Raw genomic sequence first — 15393 nt, 5'->3', positions numbered from 1 at the left:
TATGCAATATGAAGCTGTAACCGCGAAGCTTTCAAGAAATAAACGCAATTTAACTGCACATTTTCCTCAGTAACCGTATTGGATTGCGATTTAAAACATTTTTGTAATTAAATGACATATCGCCGGTACGTGTAACTCTGTACACCCCGACGCTGCTTGTGGCACATGACTCCAGCTAAATGCGTGAACTTGTGCGCCCACTGGGGCAAGATCTGGGGCTCATGGGCCATTTTGGGGCATGAAGCTTGAAGCTTTCGGTCGCCTTTACGTTTGCTGCGCTCAGTTGAACTTTGACCTCGTACATGCATGGAATTCATACGAACTTGCAAGGTCAAAACCTATGTGCAATTTCCACTGCGTTTTTTTTGGTACATTAAAACAGGAACGTGAGTAGTGCGTCCAGAATGAATAGTACAAGCTACATGTAATAATAACTCCACTCGCTGGACGTTTTTAGGAGGACATTGTGTGAAGAGGAAGTAAGAGTAGTTTTACCCGTCTTCAGCCAGTCCCTGTGGCGATTCTTCACCATGACCTGCATTTAATTATGCTTAGTTGCTTAATTCATTTGCAAGTTCCAGGTAGAACATTCTGAAAATAAGCGGACAAGCACCAGTTTCAGGAGTTGGGTGCGAATGGGCTGGAATTTACCTTAACCTGCCACCATTGATGAGAATCCGGAGACAGGATGATTCATGACATTTCGCCGAAAGGTTATTGGCAGTTCACGTCATCACTCATGGTTCTTCTTTGCCGCTGCAGCTGCAGTACATTTAGACTGACAGATGGGAAGGAGCATCAGCTCACACTTGGTGCTTTGGTGACCTCGTTGAACCCCTTTTTGCGATCTGCAGTGAAACTGTTCAGCTGTTCAGAAGTGCAGTTTAAGACTCGTGGGATACAGTGTTTGTGTACGGAGGTACATTTTCAAGACTTCCTGAAATTCAGGTCTGACAAATAATACACCTGCAGTACAGGCCAGAAGTTTGGACACCTTCTCATTTAATGGGTTTTCTTTATTTTCATGACCATTTACGTTGGTAGATTCTCACTGAAGGCATCAGAACTATGAATGAACACATGTGGAGTTATGTACTTAACAAAAAAAGGTGAAATAAGTGAAAACATGTTTTATATTCTAGTTTCTTTGCTCTGGTTACTGCTTTGCACACTCTTGGCATTCTCTCGATGAGCTTCAAGAGGTCGTCACCTGAAATGCGAAGGCAGCAGTTCTTCCGTTCCAGACTGCCTTTGACGAGTGAGTCATTCAAAGATTTCACAAAGTTGCTCCCTGGTGGTGGAGGAGAAAAAAAAAAAAAAGCTTCTTTCAAGCAAGCTCCTGAGTCGCTAAGGGCACCAAGAACATCAACAAACAGCAGGAACGGGGCCGGCTAGGCTGGGGCAAGAGGGGGCAAGTTGAGAAAGAAAACATCTGATTCCCCACAAACTGAATATGGACACGATTTACTACAATAGTAAATCACGTCCAATGTTTTCGCACGGGTCCTCACTCCCCCTCTACCCAGCTAAGCATCCAATCACTGTCAGTTTATTTTTTTGGGGGGGGGGCTGGTTCATTGTTCTTCTCATAGTTTCAGTCTTAAGTAAAGTGATTGTCACATGTGATACACAGCAGCACAGCACACGGTGCACACAGTGAAATTTGTCCTCTGCATTTAACCCATCACCCTGAGTGAACAGTGGGCAGCCATGACAGGCGCCCGGGGAGCAGTGTGTGGGGACGGTGCTTTGCTCAGTCGAACCGGCAACCTTCTGATTACGGGGCCGCTTCCTTAACTGCTAGGCCACCACTGTATTGTAGAGAGAAGTGTTTCAGCACCACCGTCAGTCCGTCTGTTGCGTAGAGCCGACTGGAGGACCCCGACAAAGTAAATCTTATACACTTTCCACCCCAGCAGCTCACAAATGGCAAAGTTAACACTGTGAGATGCATCCTTTTTTCAACAAGTTCTGTTCATGTTCAAATATCTTTGACATTAGGCATCCAATTAACACTAGAAGTCCCAGGTTTTTCTGACCCCTCAGCTCTAGCAGAGGTAGGCCAAATGGCCCCTTAGTTGGGAACTAACAACTCAATCACCGACAAATGGCTCCCATTCATTTGTAAATTGGTGGCCGATTGGAATGTGTCACTCCCCTTCCCCCCAAGAAGTGTTTGAAAATGGAGTGTTTGGTGTTTTTGAACACAGTCCACTCCAATGTGTGTTTGTTCACAAATGTCATAACTTGAGTGAAGTCATTGTCCATGGTTGATAAACATGTATAGAATCATCACTGAATTATAAAACAAAAAGTGAATTTTGTGAATTTCGTTTTTGTGTGCTCTCTCCTCTGCCTGTCCATATAAAACAGCAAAAAATAAAATCAAATAAAAAATAATAATAAATAAACAAACAAATAGATAAAGTAAAAAAAAATCTCAGTCCCTCAGTTCCAATTCATCATATCAGTGGTTACTATCCCACGCAGTCTGTCTGTTTCAAAATCTGTGTTTGCAGCGTTTGCAGACCCAGTGACCATTGTAGAGATCATACAATATTCATTGGAGACTGAAGTGTGAGCGTTCTATTTTTTCATTTTCATTCTATTCATTTCATTCTATTAGCAACTTTTCATTCTATTTTCAGACTATTTTTAATAAATAAAACACACTTGTGTTTCTATATTTTGTGAATTTTTCAATGTCACACACATACTGTAGCTTTGGCCTGTCTTGCCAGGGTTCACAGGTAACTAGTGTTTTGGCACAACAAAAGCAGGAGGACAATGGAGCCGATGGCCCATTACTCAGAGTTCCCGCACGGCCAACTAGAATCATATACATGTGATGGATAGCCAACAGAAGTCAGAAAAACCATTAAAAATCGCTTGCTAAAAGTTTGCTAAAAGGTTTTAATAGCAGAGAACTTCCTTTTGTGCTGAACTGGATAAAATATCACTGCACATAGCCTACTACTTCAGTGGCATGAAGAATTCTGTGGTGTACGAGCCTCCTCTCCAAAGAAAGAACATGCAGAGAAGACTCGCCACTCAGCAGGCCTTGCAAATTCTCCTGAGTGAAGTAAACCCTTGTGACTCGGATGGAGAAGACATAGAACTTCAGCCGGATTCAGACTCAGAGCCGTCTGATCAGTCTTCAGGTTCATTTTTATTTCATATTATTTTCATTTCATTATTTCATTTCAAACAAGTAAATGGAAAATACCACAAGTAAGTGGAAATATCTACTCTGCCTTTTTTATATTTTCCACTTTTTTGTTTGTGCACCTTAGCAGACATTCACTGCCATCTGAAGTGCAAGACATTTTTCTGCCATAACCTGAGTGAAGTCATGGTCCATGGTTGATAAACCTGCTCATACATGTACAGAATCCTCACTGAATTCTAAAACAAAAAGTGAATTGTGTGCCAGGGTTCACAGGTAACTAGTGTTTTTGCACAACAAAAGCAGGAGGACAATGGAGCTGATGGCCTCTCCACAGGAGGTCGGGCCAAAAATCACCTGCCAAAAGTTGCTCCCTTTCACCCCAATAGAAGCGTACGCCGCAGATAGAGAGCCAACGGCTAAGGCCAGAAGAAGTATCTCGAGTCGCCTTCAGAGCTTCCCGTGTTTCATCACACTTGACATGCTTCGTAGCATTCAAGAATGGACTATTCCAGTGTGTGGGGATCATTTGTCACCAACTGCATCACGTCCTGGTCTACATATCACCATTGATGAACAGCTCTTCCCGTCAAAGACTCGATGCTGTTTCCTGCAGTATATTGCAACTAAACCTGATAAGTTTGGTATCAAGTTTTGGGTGGCTTGCGACCTAAAATCCAAGTACATTTGCAATGTCCTCCCATATCTTGGCAAGGACCCCAGTCGTCCCAGTGGGGAGAGACTGTCTGAAAATGTAGTGATGAGGCTGATGGAACCATTCCTAGACAAGGGCAGAAATGTTACCACGCACAATTTCTTCACATGCACAAAAACTGCTTAGCCAGAAAACCATCCTCGGCACAGTCAACAAGAAATTCCTCAATCTGCCAGACAAACAGCATGGCCCCGCCTTGTTTACATGACAAAAGCATCAGTTCACAGGTGATTAAGGATATTAGTTAAAAGTCTTCTAGTCAATTGACTATCCTGTGGGTTTTATGGGTAGAAAAGCCAAATGACTAATCTCTGGGACTTCTAGTGTTAAGGTAAATGTTACGTTTTTAGTTAGAATCTGATAAGGAATATTTCATCTTTTAGTTCTTCCTTGGGGCACTGTCACCCTGTCCTGGTCAGGGGCAGCCTTCATGTGGGACACCCAAGTTGGACGGGTCTCGGATCAGATCCAGTTACATGACAAAAACAGTTATCCAGAGGACCCCACCCCACCCATTTCCCACCTCCGCATGTGCCCCCTCCACATTTCAGTCTGCCCCCTCATATATGCCCGTTTAGAACTGGCCCCTATAAGTTTCCCGAAGAACAACCTGCTGAGTGGTCCGTGTTGACCGCTGCCTCAAACGCGCATTGTGCCTGTGGAAGGAGCGGGATATTTGATGGAGGTGCGGTTGGGGGCACCGATCTGCCCCCGAAAGTACATGTACGTGTAATGTTTGTAATTTAATGTTTATCCCTGCGTTCATCCCGCCTCATCTTTCATTCTCTTCACCTGCAGAATCTGAACGTGAAGTGATTGTCACATGTTGTACACAGCAGCACAGCACACGGTGCACACAGTGAAATGTGTCCTCTGCATTTAACCCATCACCCTTGGTGAGCAGTGGGCAGCCATGACAGGCGCCCGGGGAGCAGTGTGTGGGGACGGTGCTTTGTTCAGTGGCACCTTGGCAGATCGGGATTCGAACCGGCAACCTTCTGATTACGGGGCCGCTTCCTTAACCGCTAGGCCACCACTGCTCCGTATCTGACGCGACGTATGGCATGACTGGGTGGGCAGGCAATACGGATCTCCAGACGGAGGAAGCAGCCGGGCCTTGTTTAGGGGTTTAATGTGTTTTCTGGTCCCCGATTCCCTTGTTGACTCAACCGTTGCACAATTAACCGTACAGCCATGCGAGTGGGCAGAAGGGGAGGAAACGTACAGATGAGAGACAGAGATGAAGGCATTTTGAAGAGGATGTGGAACAGTCAGCAGGGAGACAAAACATTGATGATGCAGGACAGGATCGTGGGAGTGCAATACTTGTGTGGGTGGCTCCAATGACTCAGGAGACTTCCGGAAGAAACCACAGAGAAGGATGCTTGAATCTGTCTTAAATGCATCTTGGTTTACATTTAACATTTCCATTTAAGGCATTTGGCTAGACGCCCTTATCCAGAGCGACTTACAACGTGCTTCCATGTTGCCATCGATGAAGTGATCAGTTCTGGTTCACTAGGACCCCCAACTATGAATACAAACTTTTTATTCACTCTGTTGTCTTATTGTCTGACTCATGTACAGAATCTACAAGTTAATCTAAAAATTCCCTAATATTCTCTAATATGTCTTGGTTATGTTTCCATGTGCATTTTTTTTATCCAAATATAGTCCTGAAGCTCAAGAATATGAAAATGACGTATCGCATCGGCCCACTCGTAACCGCAATGCGTGTTTTTAGGTGAACAGGCTGAAAAGCTTTCACATGACAGCAAGGAAGCGGAGGGCCAAGGTGCAGGTGCTTGTACAAGGAACAGTTTTATTGTACTGCGGGACGAATAAACGTAAAGGGCTCTACTTTGGGAAAGAAGAAGTGGACTGGCGCAGACACGCCTTTAAAGGAGGGAAAACAGGCATGGGAAATTGGGAAAGGGGCGTGACCTGCACTCAGAGCCCCGGGCGCCAGGGTTATTACTGGTGACTTTACCACATTAACCCTAGACCCTAACGTATGGCAAAAACATACAGACGTATATTGTCTCTGTAGTTTTTCAATTCCTATTGAAAAAAACTAAAAATTCCGACAGAGGCCAGTAGGGGCAAGATCACAAAAGCGTGACAAGGTCGCCCTCACATGGCCGTAAATGCCGATAAATGCCGTAAATGTAAATGTAAACATGGCTTGTTTACGTGTGCAATGCACTCTGGCATTTGTGAATTCAGCGTGACAAATGCATTAATAGATTTCAGTTACACAATGCCACATGTGGCAGACAAACCATTAGCTGTCTAGAATGACTAACAAGTCTCTGCCGGATACGGTAATTCCCAAGCTGTTAAATTCCAGATGTGGGAATGACACACAATCCTGTGATGCAAGAAAATGTCAATATGTTGTCCACCACACTGCGTGACCAGAAAGTGTTCACACCCCTTCACTCTCTCCACATTTTGTAGTTACAAAATCTGAGTGTAGTTATTTTTGAGTACAGATATGAGTATAAATGGCTCAAATAACGGCAAAGTGATTTCAGACATTTTATCACATGTATAAAACAGTTAAACACAGTGGTTACATAATTATTCACACCCTTTGCTATGACAAATTTGGATGGAGCTCCGGATGATCTTTCTGATGACTTTCACTGATCATCCTTGAGATGCTCCTACGCTTTGACTGGAGTCCATTCAGTAGACGCTGAACGTGATTTGGAGTAGTGATTTAAAATGACTGCCCTCTAGTGGATCAGCCCAGTTACATTTTGTTCAAGGTTTGTATAACTGAGCTACGAGACTCTAGTGTGTCACATTAGAATTCCTGAACCACACTTTTTCCTCCAGATTCCCGATACATCTCTCCAGGTTGTCTGAATCGCTGGTGTGCTGGTGACAGTGCTGAACGCATCTTTCCAGCGCGTTCGTGCCTGAGGTGTTCTGCATGTGTTCATTTCCAAACCACTGGCCAGGGTGAGAAGATGCGGCACCACTTGTCATTGTGAAAGTTGCGTCTGTTCAAGTAGGACACCTTCAGAAAGGCGGAAAGATGAAATCTCGTGGCGTCTGTCATTCCGAAAGTAGCACGTTCAAATGTGTGCCGTTTCCTTGGGCGCGGCGGTGCGATTGGAGAGTGAGAGAGCGACGGAATTCGCTTTAGCGGAATTCCTCAGATGCCACAATCTTAAGCAGACACCCCAGAAACCACAGGGTTGAGTCACACCTGACCAGGTGTTCCAAGTAAGTTGCTGGAAATGGTGGAAGAAAAGTCCAGCGCAGCCCACGGACATCTGATTAATCATGCCTTTCCTCGAGGAACCTGGAGGAACCTCGCCATCTGGCTGAGAACCCAAGCTGTCTTCCCCTCACTGGGTTTTGCCCTTTCCAGAAATTGGGAGGACGCACCCTGTCTGGACCGTGACTCATGGGATGTGAGTGTTGAAGTTGTGAGGTTCCAACATCTGACGCTGGTCGAGGTGATGCCTGGGCAGGTGGACCTCCATCATGCTCTTCTCCTTACCTTCATTTGCATGCAACATTCTTGAACGTAGTTGACAGTAGCTGCGTGGTCCTCAGGGACAGAGGCCGTCTATCGACCCGTGTAACCCAAGTAACCGCTGGTCATGTGTCTGTGTGTCTGGCCAGTAGAGAACGTTCCAGTAAAGGTCCCAAATGGGTTCAGTGTGCTGCTCATGTTTATTTTCACCTTTACAATATTAAAAAAGAAACATTTTGTGGGTGCTAGTGGCCTAGCGGGTAACACACTCGCCTATGAACCAGAAGACCCAGGTTCAAACCCCACCTACTACCATCGTGTCCCTGAGCAGGACACTTAACTCCAGGGGGGGGGACTGTCCCTGTAACTACTGATTGTAAGGAGCTCTGGATAAGGGCGTCTGGTAAATGCTGTAAATGTAAATGTAACTTTTTAAAAGATCCACAGACCTGTGAGTGTTTGATACGTCGTGTCACGTGGACCGAGGCCTTTTAAAGAAAAGGGACTGCTGAGTCCCCAACACCAGGCTGTTTAAATACAGACAAGATCTCCGGCCATCAAGTTGCACGATCAGACAATCCATTATTACGGTTATTAAGAATATCAGTATGAGGTTCTACTACTAGTTGAAGGTGGTGTCCTGGTCTGATGAAGTCCATTTTAACATCATGTGGATAACCAGGTGCTCGTACCTGTGGACACCTTGGGTCCTGCATTCATTCATATAGAAGGTTTTCATGCAGCTATCAACTCTCTAAAGGCTAGGAGCTTCTCTTGTGGGGCAGTGGTGGCCTTTCATGGCTGCCCACTGTTCACTCAGGGTGATGGTTAAATGCAGAGGACAAATTTCACTGTGTGCACCGTGTGCTGTGCTGCTGTGTTCACTTCACTTGTGATGTTCTCCTCTGAAGCTCCTCAAGCCACTCATTGGCCCTTCCCTCCTCCATTCCACATTCCTTCTCTTCCTCCTCATTCCTCACCCTGCATCAATCTGTGCTCAACACGAGTCCATATAGTCCGACCAGACCAACCAGTCCGCAACGTGCAACTTATCCAAACCACCCTGGAGAAAGTAAACAGACGCACACCTGTCCAGCTCCCTCTCTCTACTCTTGACAGCAAGATGTTTGGTTCTACTGGTGGAGCTTCTTCCCACTGGCTATACGAGCTCTCAGCAACCACAACACTGCATAGGACAGAACTCCAATACACTCCAGCACTTTCTATCGCTTCTGGACTCAATCCCCCCAGAATTTTACACAAAAATTCACTTAACTTTACACATTTGCACACCTTCACCCTCCCTGTTACACATATTTTAAGTTTAAAAACATTAATTTGTAATATTTGGTTATGTTTGCAATATTTGCATATTGGTTCACTGTATACTTGCAACATTTGCATATTGAGGTCTATAGCAGCCGCTAAAGCATTTCACTGCATATCGTACCGTGTACGACTGTGTACGTGACAAATAAAAAATTGGAATTTGAATTTGAGGGCCAGGAAGACAGTGAAGGACCTCAGCCACCCCGACAATGGACTGTCCCCTCTGCTGCTCCGCTCCCTGACGTCCAGCGTAGAGAGGACGAGGAGGAGCTTCGTCCCGCAGGCCACATGAGCTCTCAACAACCACAACACTACATAGACCTCCGGTACCCTCCAGAACTTTCACTCGCTTCTGGACTCGATCCCCCCCAGAACTTTGACACACTGGCACACCTTCACCCTCCCTGTTACACATATTTTAATAAATATTATTATTACTTTTGAATAAATACTTATCATTTAAAAACATAAAAGTGCAATATTTGCATATTTGCTTCACTTGAATTCTTGCAATATTTGCAATATTGAGGTCTGTAGCGGCCGAACAAGCATTTGACTGCATATCGTACGACGCGTACGACTGTGTACGAGACAAATAAAGTTTGAATTTGATTGCGAGCGAGCTGCTTTCGTCTTCGCTTGTCTCGGCTGGGAACTGCCTGCGTGGGTAGAGTGTGAAACCAACGCTTCCGCCGATGACCGTGGCCACCGATGTCACAGAATTTCCCTCCTGCTTACATCACTGGCGCGGTGCAGGCCTGGCGGTTCCAATCCCGGGCCGCCGTCCCCACGCGGTTTAATACAGAGGACGCCTTTTTTCCCATTGGACCGGTGCCCACGGGTGACCAATGGGGTCCCGTTACTTTTAATTCCACTTGGTCCGCAGCGACTAAATGTTTTACACTTTAGCGCAGAAAGAGACTTTCCATGACGTGGCCGAACAGAACATGGCGGCCACTACAAGACCAGTGTCCAGCACCCAAACACGTCCCGCCCCAAACCCCGCGTTTGGAACCTTTTTACTCCAGTTGAACGCCGTAAGGCTGCAAATGGCCCGGTAAAGACGTGGAGGAGGTGCGGTAGGCGGAAGGTTGCGGGTTCAGATCCCCTTACTCCCTGGGGGGCTGGGTTACAGGACGCTGCGCAGAGACACGGTTGGACACCAGACGGACATTTATTTCATACTTGAGAAAAGGGCCCAGTTACAGTCTCGGAAGTGTAGGTCCGTCGAGCCAAGTGGGCCCGTGTCGGCGTGGCGACGGCTGCTCGGCCAATCGGAGAGCAGAGCTGCTAAATCTGCAGCACCGGTCACCCAGGAGGACACGTGGCGTAGGGATGGCGAGATCACCACTGTAGTGCGCCGTCTACCGTAACACGGCCAATAAACACGCGTTTGGCCGAGAACATTACAAAGTCGATATAGTATAATATAATATAATATAATATAATATAATATATCGAAATTCATTCACTCACTCAATCACGCCACACGCATTCTTTGTCTTAAATAACACGCTATTGGAACCGACATTTGTTCCCTGAGTTGAAAGTGCAAAGTTGAGCTCGGAGTTCAGAGTTCAGAGTTCAGAGTTCGGACTCGTCCCCCCCGGGGACTCTCCTCAGTCCTTCCTCTCCATGAGGAAGATGCCGAACTCGCAGCGCTCCTCCACCAGCCTCCAGCCCAGCATGGTCCCCTCCGGCGCGGCCCGCTTGACGGACATGTTGCTGATCAGCCGGCCGCCGGCGTCCATGTGCTTCAGCAGCGTCCAGCAGGTGTGCGTCACCGGGCCGGAGGCCGCGCCCGGCGGCAGGTCCACCCGGCAGTCCAGCACCTGCCTGTCGCTGGTGAAGGTGACCGACACGGCGGCGGCGGAGCAGCCGCCCACGCAGGTGAAGTTCAGCGCCACGTGCAGGAAGTACAGGCCGCTCCTCCGGACGGTCAGGACGCGCATGTCGCCGTCGTACCGGAAGTTGCCGCCGACCGAGCGGTCCGGGCCGCGCTGGAACTCCACCCAGGGCATGGTCTGGTCCATCAGGCTGGCCGTCTGGAGCTTCAGGTAGGCGTAGTTCTGCAAGTGGAGGACAGAGGAGAACCTTGAGAACGCCGAAGGCGCGCTACTCGTCCCGACACGAGCCCCGTTCCCCGTCACCATCAACTCCCCCGGTTTAACCACAAGACCAAACCTGCTCCAGAAACTGCTCTAGAAGCTTCACACAAAACTTTTTATTCTTTTTTTATCTTTTACAGGGCATATGCGTTTTGAGATGGTTGAAATTTTGGAAACTTTGTGACTCTGAGACACTGTCTCCTGTCCCTTGATGTTGTCCGACCATCCACGCAAACTGTTCTCACCTCGTAAGAAGACGTGGACGCGCTCTGCATCTGGACGTGCGCGGGACCGGGACCACGGAGCTCCTCCAGCTGTCCCTCCAGCCGCTCCACCCTGTCCCGCACGCCGTGGACCTGCCACGCACCCAGCGCCAGCACCACGGCGCCGCACAGCGCCGATGCGGACAGCGCCGCCGCCGCGACGGAGAGCAGCCGGCGGGGGCCGCGACGCTGCTGCTGCTGCTGCTGCCGGGGGACCTGGACTTCCGCGTCTCCGAGCGACATGGTGTCCCGGGGAGAAGTGGCGAGGCGCGCGGCGCGGAGACTCTTATGTACGCGGAGGGCGGGGCGGAGGGCGGGAAGGAACGCCCACTCCGCCGCGGGGCACCGCCCCTTCCCGATACGTCCTACAGTCACAGGAAACCTCCACGTGTCTGTTGACGTTGGACATTTCTACATGACAGCTGCGACTGGCGGGTGACATGTCACCGTGTGCTGTGCTGCGGTGCATCACAATGACAATTTGCCTTCAGGTGGAAATGTGACATTGTGAGATGACGGGACATTAATACGAGGTCCCCAAGCCTGTCCATGGTGTAAAGATCGGTTGGATCTGGAGTTTGTCCCCTTGTGACGTCACAAGGAGAGAGGTCACCTCCCGTTTCTCATGCTTTTTCCGCCCGGAGAATTTCCCGCCCCTCCACGGACCATCATGGCTTCCAGACATGCGAAGCGCTGCAGTCGCTCGGTGACACGATGTAAAAATCCTCTTTCCTGTGTGACGCGCCTGCGTTTTTTGTGCTGAATTTGCATGAAACGAGACACGCCTTTTTACGTAATACCGAGGAAATCTGCTGTCCTGCCGACGGGGAGGGGCAGGTTCCAGCTCGAGACGATTATTTCGATTATTCGGCCTCGCGCACTGGATTGCATCAGAGCAGCAGAAACTTTTCCTGATCCCATGATGCATTTCAACACGGCCTGGGTGAAAGTTGCAGTAAGCAGCAATATTTGTTGGGCGGGGAAATTCCCGGCCCGGGTATCGCTTCAGAATTGGGGAAGGGAGAAATACGGAGCGAGTCAGACAGAGCTGGACGCGGTGGAAGTTTCGTGAGGGACAGAAGACCGTCCCGATGCCCGTAAAGCCACATGAACACAACGATCAACAAAACCCACCCACGAACCAGAAGACCCGGGTTCGAACCCCACTTACAGCCATCGTGTCCCTGAGCAGGACACTGAACCCTGAGTGTCTCCAGGGGGGGGACTGTCCCTGTAACTACTGACTCTGGATATGCGCGTCTGGCAAATAATTTAACGATTTTAAATGATTTATATGTTTTTTTGACCTGAAGATGACATGATGAACAGTCCTCCCCGCCACCAGGGAGCGAATGACCCCGCAGACGACGACCCGGAAGCAGTCACGGACAAGGTCGGGGAGGGTTATGAAGCCCGGGCCCCATCTTGGATCCTCGCCCTCTCGCCCTCTCAACATTTTCCAGGTGCTGCTGCCAGCGCTGAATTCTTTTTTCTTTTGAACCCTCTTCACCTCTGGACGGCCCTGGCAGGTGCCGTCCCCTGTGTGTCCCTAAGTTGACGATTTCCCGCCCTCGAACTCGAACCCGCACTTCTGAACCGCGCCCTCGCCGATCCTGTTCTCCCCGGACACACCTCCTGAATCTGATGCCCTTACCGGCCACGGATCGGGACATCTTACATTTACATTTACAGCATTTATCAGACAATCGGTGGTTACAGGGACGGTCCCCCCCCTGGAGACACTCAGGGTTAAGTGTCTTGCTCAGGGACACAATGGTAGTAAGCAGGATTTGAACCTGGGTCTTCTGGTTCAGAGGCGAGTGTATTACCCACTAGGCCACTACCACCCACTATAACTTCAGCTAATCTGCAGCTAGAGACGGCATCCTGGACGAAGACACGGGGACGAAGAGGCTCGTGTCAGTGAACGAAGACGATTTTCTCCCGTGCAGAGTTACGTCTTTAACGAGAGTTGTTCCCACGCAGGAGAATTTGGACGCGATATCGAGAGACCCCCGAGATTTCTATTTATTGTTCTCACCTCACTTTTAACATCCGTTTGGACGCCTTCAGCCTTGACAGCAGCGAGACGGGCGAGAATGATGTCCCACGAGTGGCTTTTGCAGCATAAAAACGTGCATTCAGGTTTTTTCTTTGAACTTTATCAAACTGGATTGAGCCTTGGGCCTGTTTTCGAGTGTAAGGTCATCGGTGTCCTCAGGACTCAGCAGACACCATAAGAAGGAAGTGAGACTTGAGCTGTAATGACGTCGTAATAAACGGGACGATGATTGACAGCCTTCACGCACACTACTTCCTCAGTTCAACACCCTGGAACCATCCTGGAGAACCCCACTTACTACTCACCGTGTCCCCGAGCAAGACATTTAACCCTGAGTTTCTCCCGGGGGGACTGTCCCTGTAACTACTGATTGTAGGTAATCCTGCCATACTGAGAGGATGTCTCTCCACCGATCGTCCCTGGGGATGGACAGTTGGACGGCGTTTTAGTTGCTTGGGTGCTGGTAGCCTAGTGGGTAACACACTCGCCTGAGAACTAGAAGACCCAGGTTCAAATCCCGCTTACTACCACTGTGTCCCTGAGCAAGACACTTAACCCTGAGTGTCTCCAGGGAGGGACTGTCCCTGTCGCTCTGGATAAGGGCGCCTGATGAATGCTGTAAAAAAGGTAAATGCTTGATGCAGGAATTGCAGCGTAAAACGGAAACCCGCTGTGGAAACGTCCTTCACGCGCGCCGAGTACGGGGACGATGTGGAGTTTCCAGTCGAGGGCAGTTCCATTCGGTGTCTTCGGAAACGTTCGCGGTGCTCCTTCATCTGAACATTGGAGCGCGGGGCAGCTCGGCGTGGCAGCTCGGCGTGGCAGCTCGGCGTGGCAGCTCGGCGTGGCAGCTCGGCGTGGCAGCTCGGCGTGGCAGCTCGGCGTGGCAGCTCGGCGTGGCGGCGGTTTCACCACAGGAGCGTTTCTTAGAAGACCTTTCGTCTTGCATGAGTCACAAGTCCGCCTGTCGGTTTCTTCACCTCACCGCGTTCATGCAACGCCTATCTTAAAAAACGCCGCATTCGTTCACTTCATATGCCAGCGTCCGCTGGAGACACGCTGATGCGTCCCACGCTGATGCGTCCCAGTTTTGCAGTGGGGACAGTGAAGGGTTTGAAGGCCTGGACCGGCGCTTCATCACGTCTCTGTGTAATCTGCGGTCATGTTTGATCTCGATGATGATGTCCCTCCTCGCGGCCCCCTCTTGCGCACCGTCTCACCGTTGCTGGGCGCCGGTCTCGTCTGGAGACTGTGGGACGGAGCCGTTTGGGGGGTTGCAGGGAGGAGAGCTGGGGTACTGTTTACATACATTTACATATACGGCATTTACAATCAGTAGTTACAGGGACAGTCCCCCCTGGAGACACTCAGGGTTAAGTGTCTTGCTCAGGGACACGATGGTAGTAAATGGGGTTTCAACCTGGGTCTCCTGGCCCGCTTGGCCACTACCACCTTTTCCGTGAAGTACTCGTAGCAGAATCGCGGGGTCGAAAGGGGACTTTAAGAGAAGAGTGGGGGTACGTGCGCCCCCTGCAGGGCCGGCGGTGACAGTTACGACAACGTCGGACCATCATGGCCGTTGTCCGGGTTCGTCCAGCGTTGGCGTGGACGTGGCCTGATGTTTGTGGTGCGGCATCATCGCTGGGTTCCCCTTAGAAAGTAAAATACCTCTTTGCTTCCTCTTGGAGGTTTGCCGAAACCGCCGGGCTGGTGTCTGTGCCCTTCCTGCTCGCCGCGGGCGTGACCTGAGAGAAGCCCCGCCCTCTCACATTCTGGAAGTAACGTTTTGGAATTTCTACCTCTATTTTTGGATCGGTATTTTTTTGATCCAAAACGTGTAGTTTTGGACAAAATTGCCTTGCCATCCGTCCACCTCCGCGGGCTTCCCGGGGTTCGAGGCTCTCCAGACGGCTCAAAACATCCCTCCACCCACGACGGTCACGAGGTTCGAGGTCCCACGTGCAACCGGATAAACGTATTTATGTCCTATCTGATGTCCCACAGCATTTTATCAATAGATGGTTTACATTTACAGCATTTATCAGACGCCCTTATCCAGAGCGACTTACAATCAGTAGTTACAGGGACAGTCCCCCCTGGAGACACTCAGGGTTAAGTGTCCTGCTCAGGGACACAATGGTAGTAAGTGGGATTTGAACCTGGGTCTTCTGGTTCATAGGCGAGTGTGTTACCCGCTAGGCCACTACCCCCCTCACTCTCTTGCTCACCACTTGCTCAGGGTCACAATGTCAAAACC

At 49.3% G+C, this 15393-nt stretch overlaps 2 protein-coding genes across 2 annotated transcripts in view; both read right to left on the bottom strand.

Annotated features, from left to right (window-relative positions):
• Positions 1-9244: 9244 nt before the first annotated feature.
• On the bottom strand, positions 9245-11317 carry LOC114785451 (uncharacterized). The gene is made up of 2 exons (XM_028971728.1): positions 11057-11317; positions 9245-10772 (listed from the first exon to the last, which is right to left on the bottom strand). Exons 1-2 carry the CDS (start codon positions 11315-11317, stop codon positions 10323-10325), a joined length of 711 nt encoding a protein of 236 aa, XP_028827561.1. The 3' UTR covers positions 9245-10322.
• A 2956-nt stretch (positions 11318-14273) lies between these two features.
• The window catches only part of LOC114785450 (adhesion G protein-coupled receptor L1), a 32057-nt gene continuing 30937 nt past the window's right edge, over positions 14274-15393 (bottom strand). Inside the window, exon 27 of the mRNA XM_028971727.1 lies at positions 14274-14385. Coding sequence (XP_028827560.1) covers positions 14274-14385 — 112 coding nt within the window. The remainder of the gene's footprint in view (positions 14386-15393) is intronic.

This window comes from Denticeps clupeoides, chromosome 3 (genome assembly GCF_900700375.1).
Source record: "Denticeps clupeoides chromosome 3, fDenClu1.1, whole genome shotgun sequence".
Classification (NCBI taxonomy): domain Eukaryota; kingdom Metazoa; phylum Chordata; class Actinopteri; order Clupeiformes; family Denticipitidae; genus Denticeps; species Denticeps clupeoides.
Note: the sequence above shows the minus strand (reverse complement) of the source record. Positions and strands in the feature narration are given on the sequence as shown.

Excerpts from the sequence above, each read along its gene's own strand:
- LOC114785451 (XM_028971728.1), bottom strand. The coding sequence starts at position 11,317 with ATGTCGCTCGGAGACGCGGAAGTCCAGGTCCCCCGGCAGCAGCAGCAG. Across the intron at positions 10,773-11,056 it reads CGTCCACGTCTTCTTACGAG|AACTACGCCTACCTGAAGCT; the intron begins GTGAGAACAGTT and ends CTCCACTTGCAG.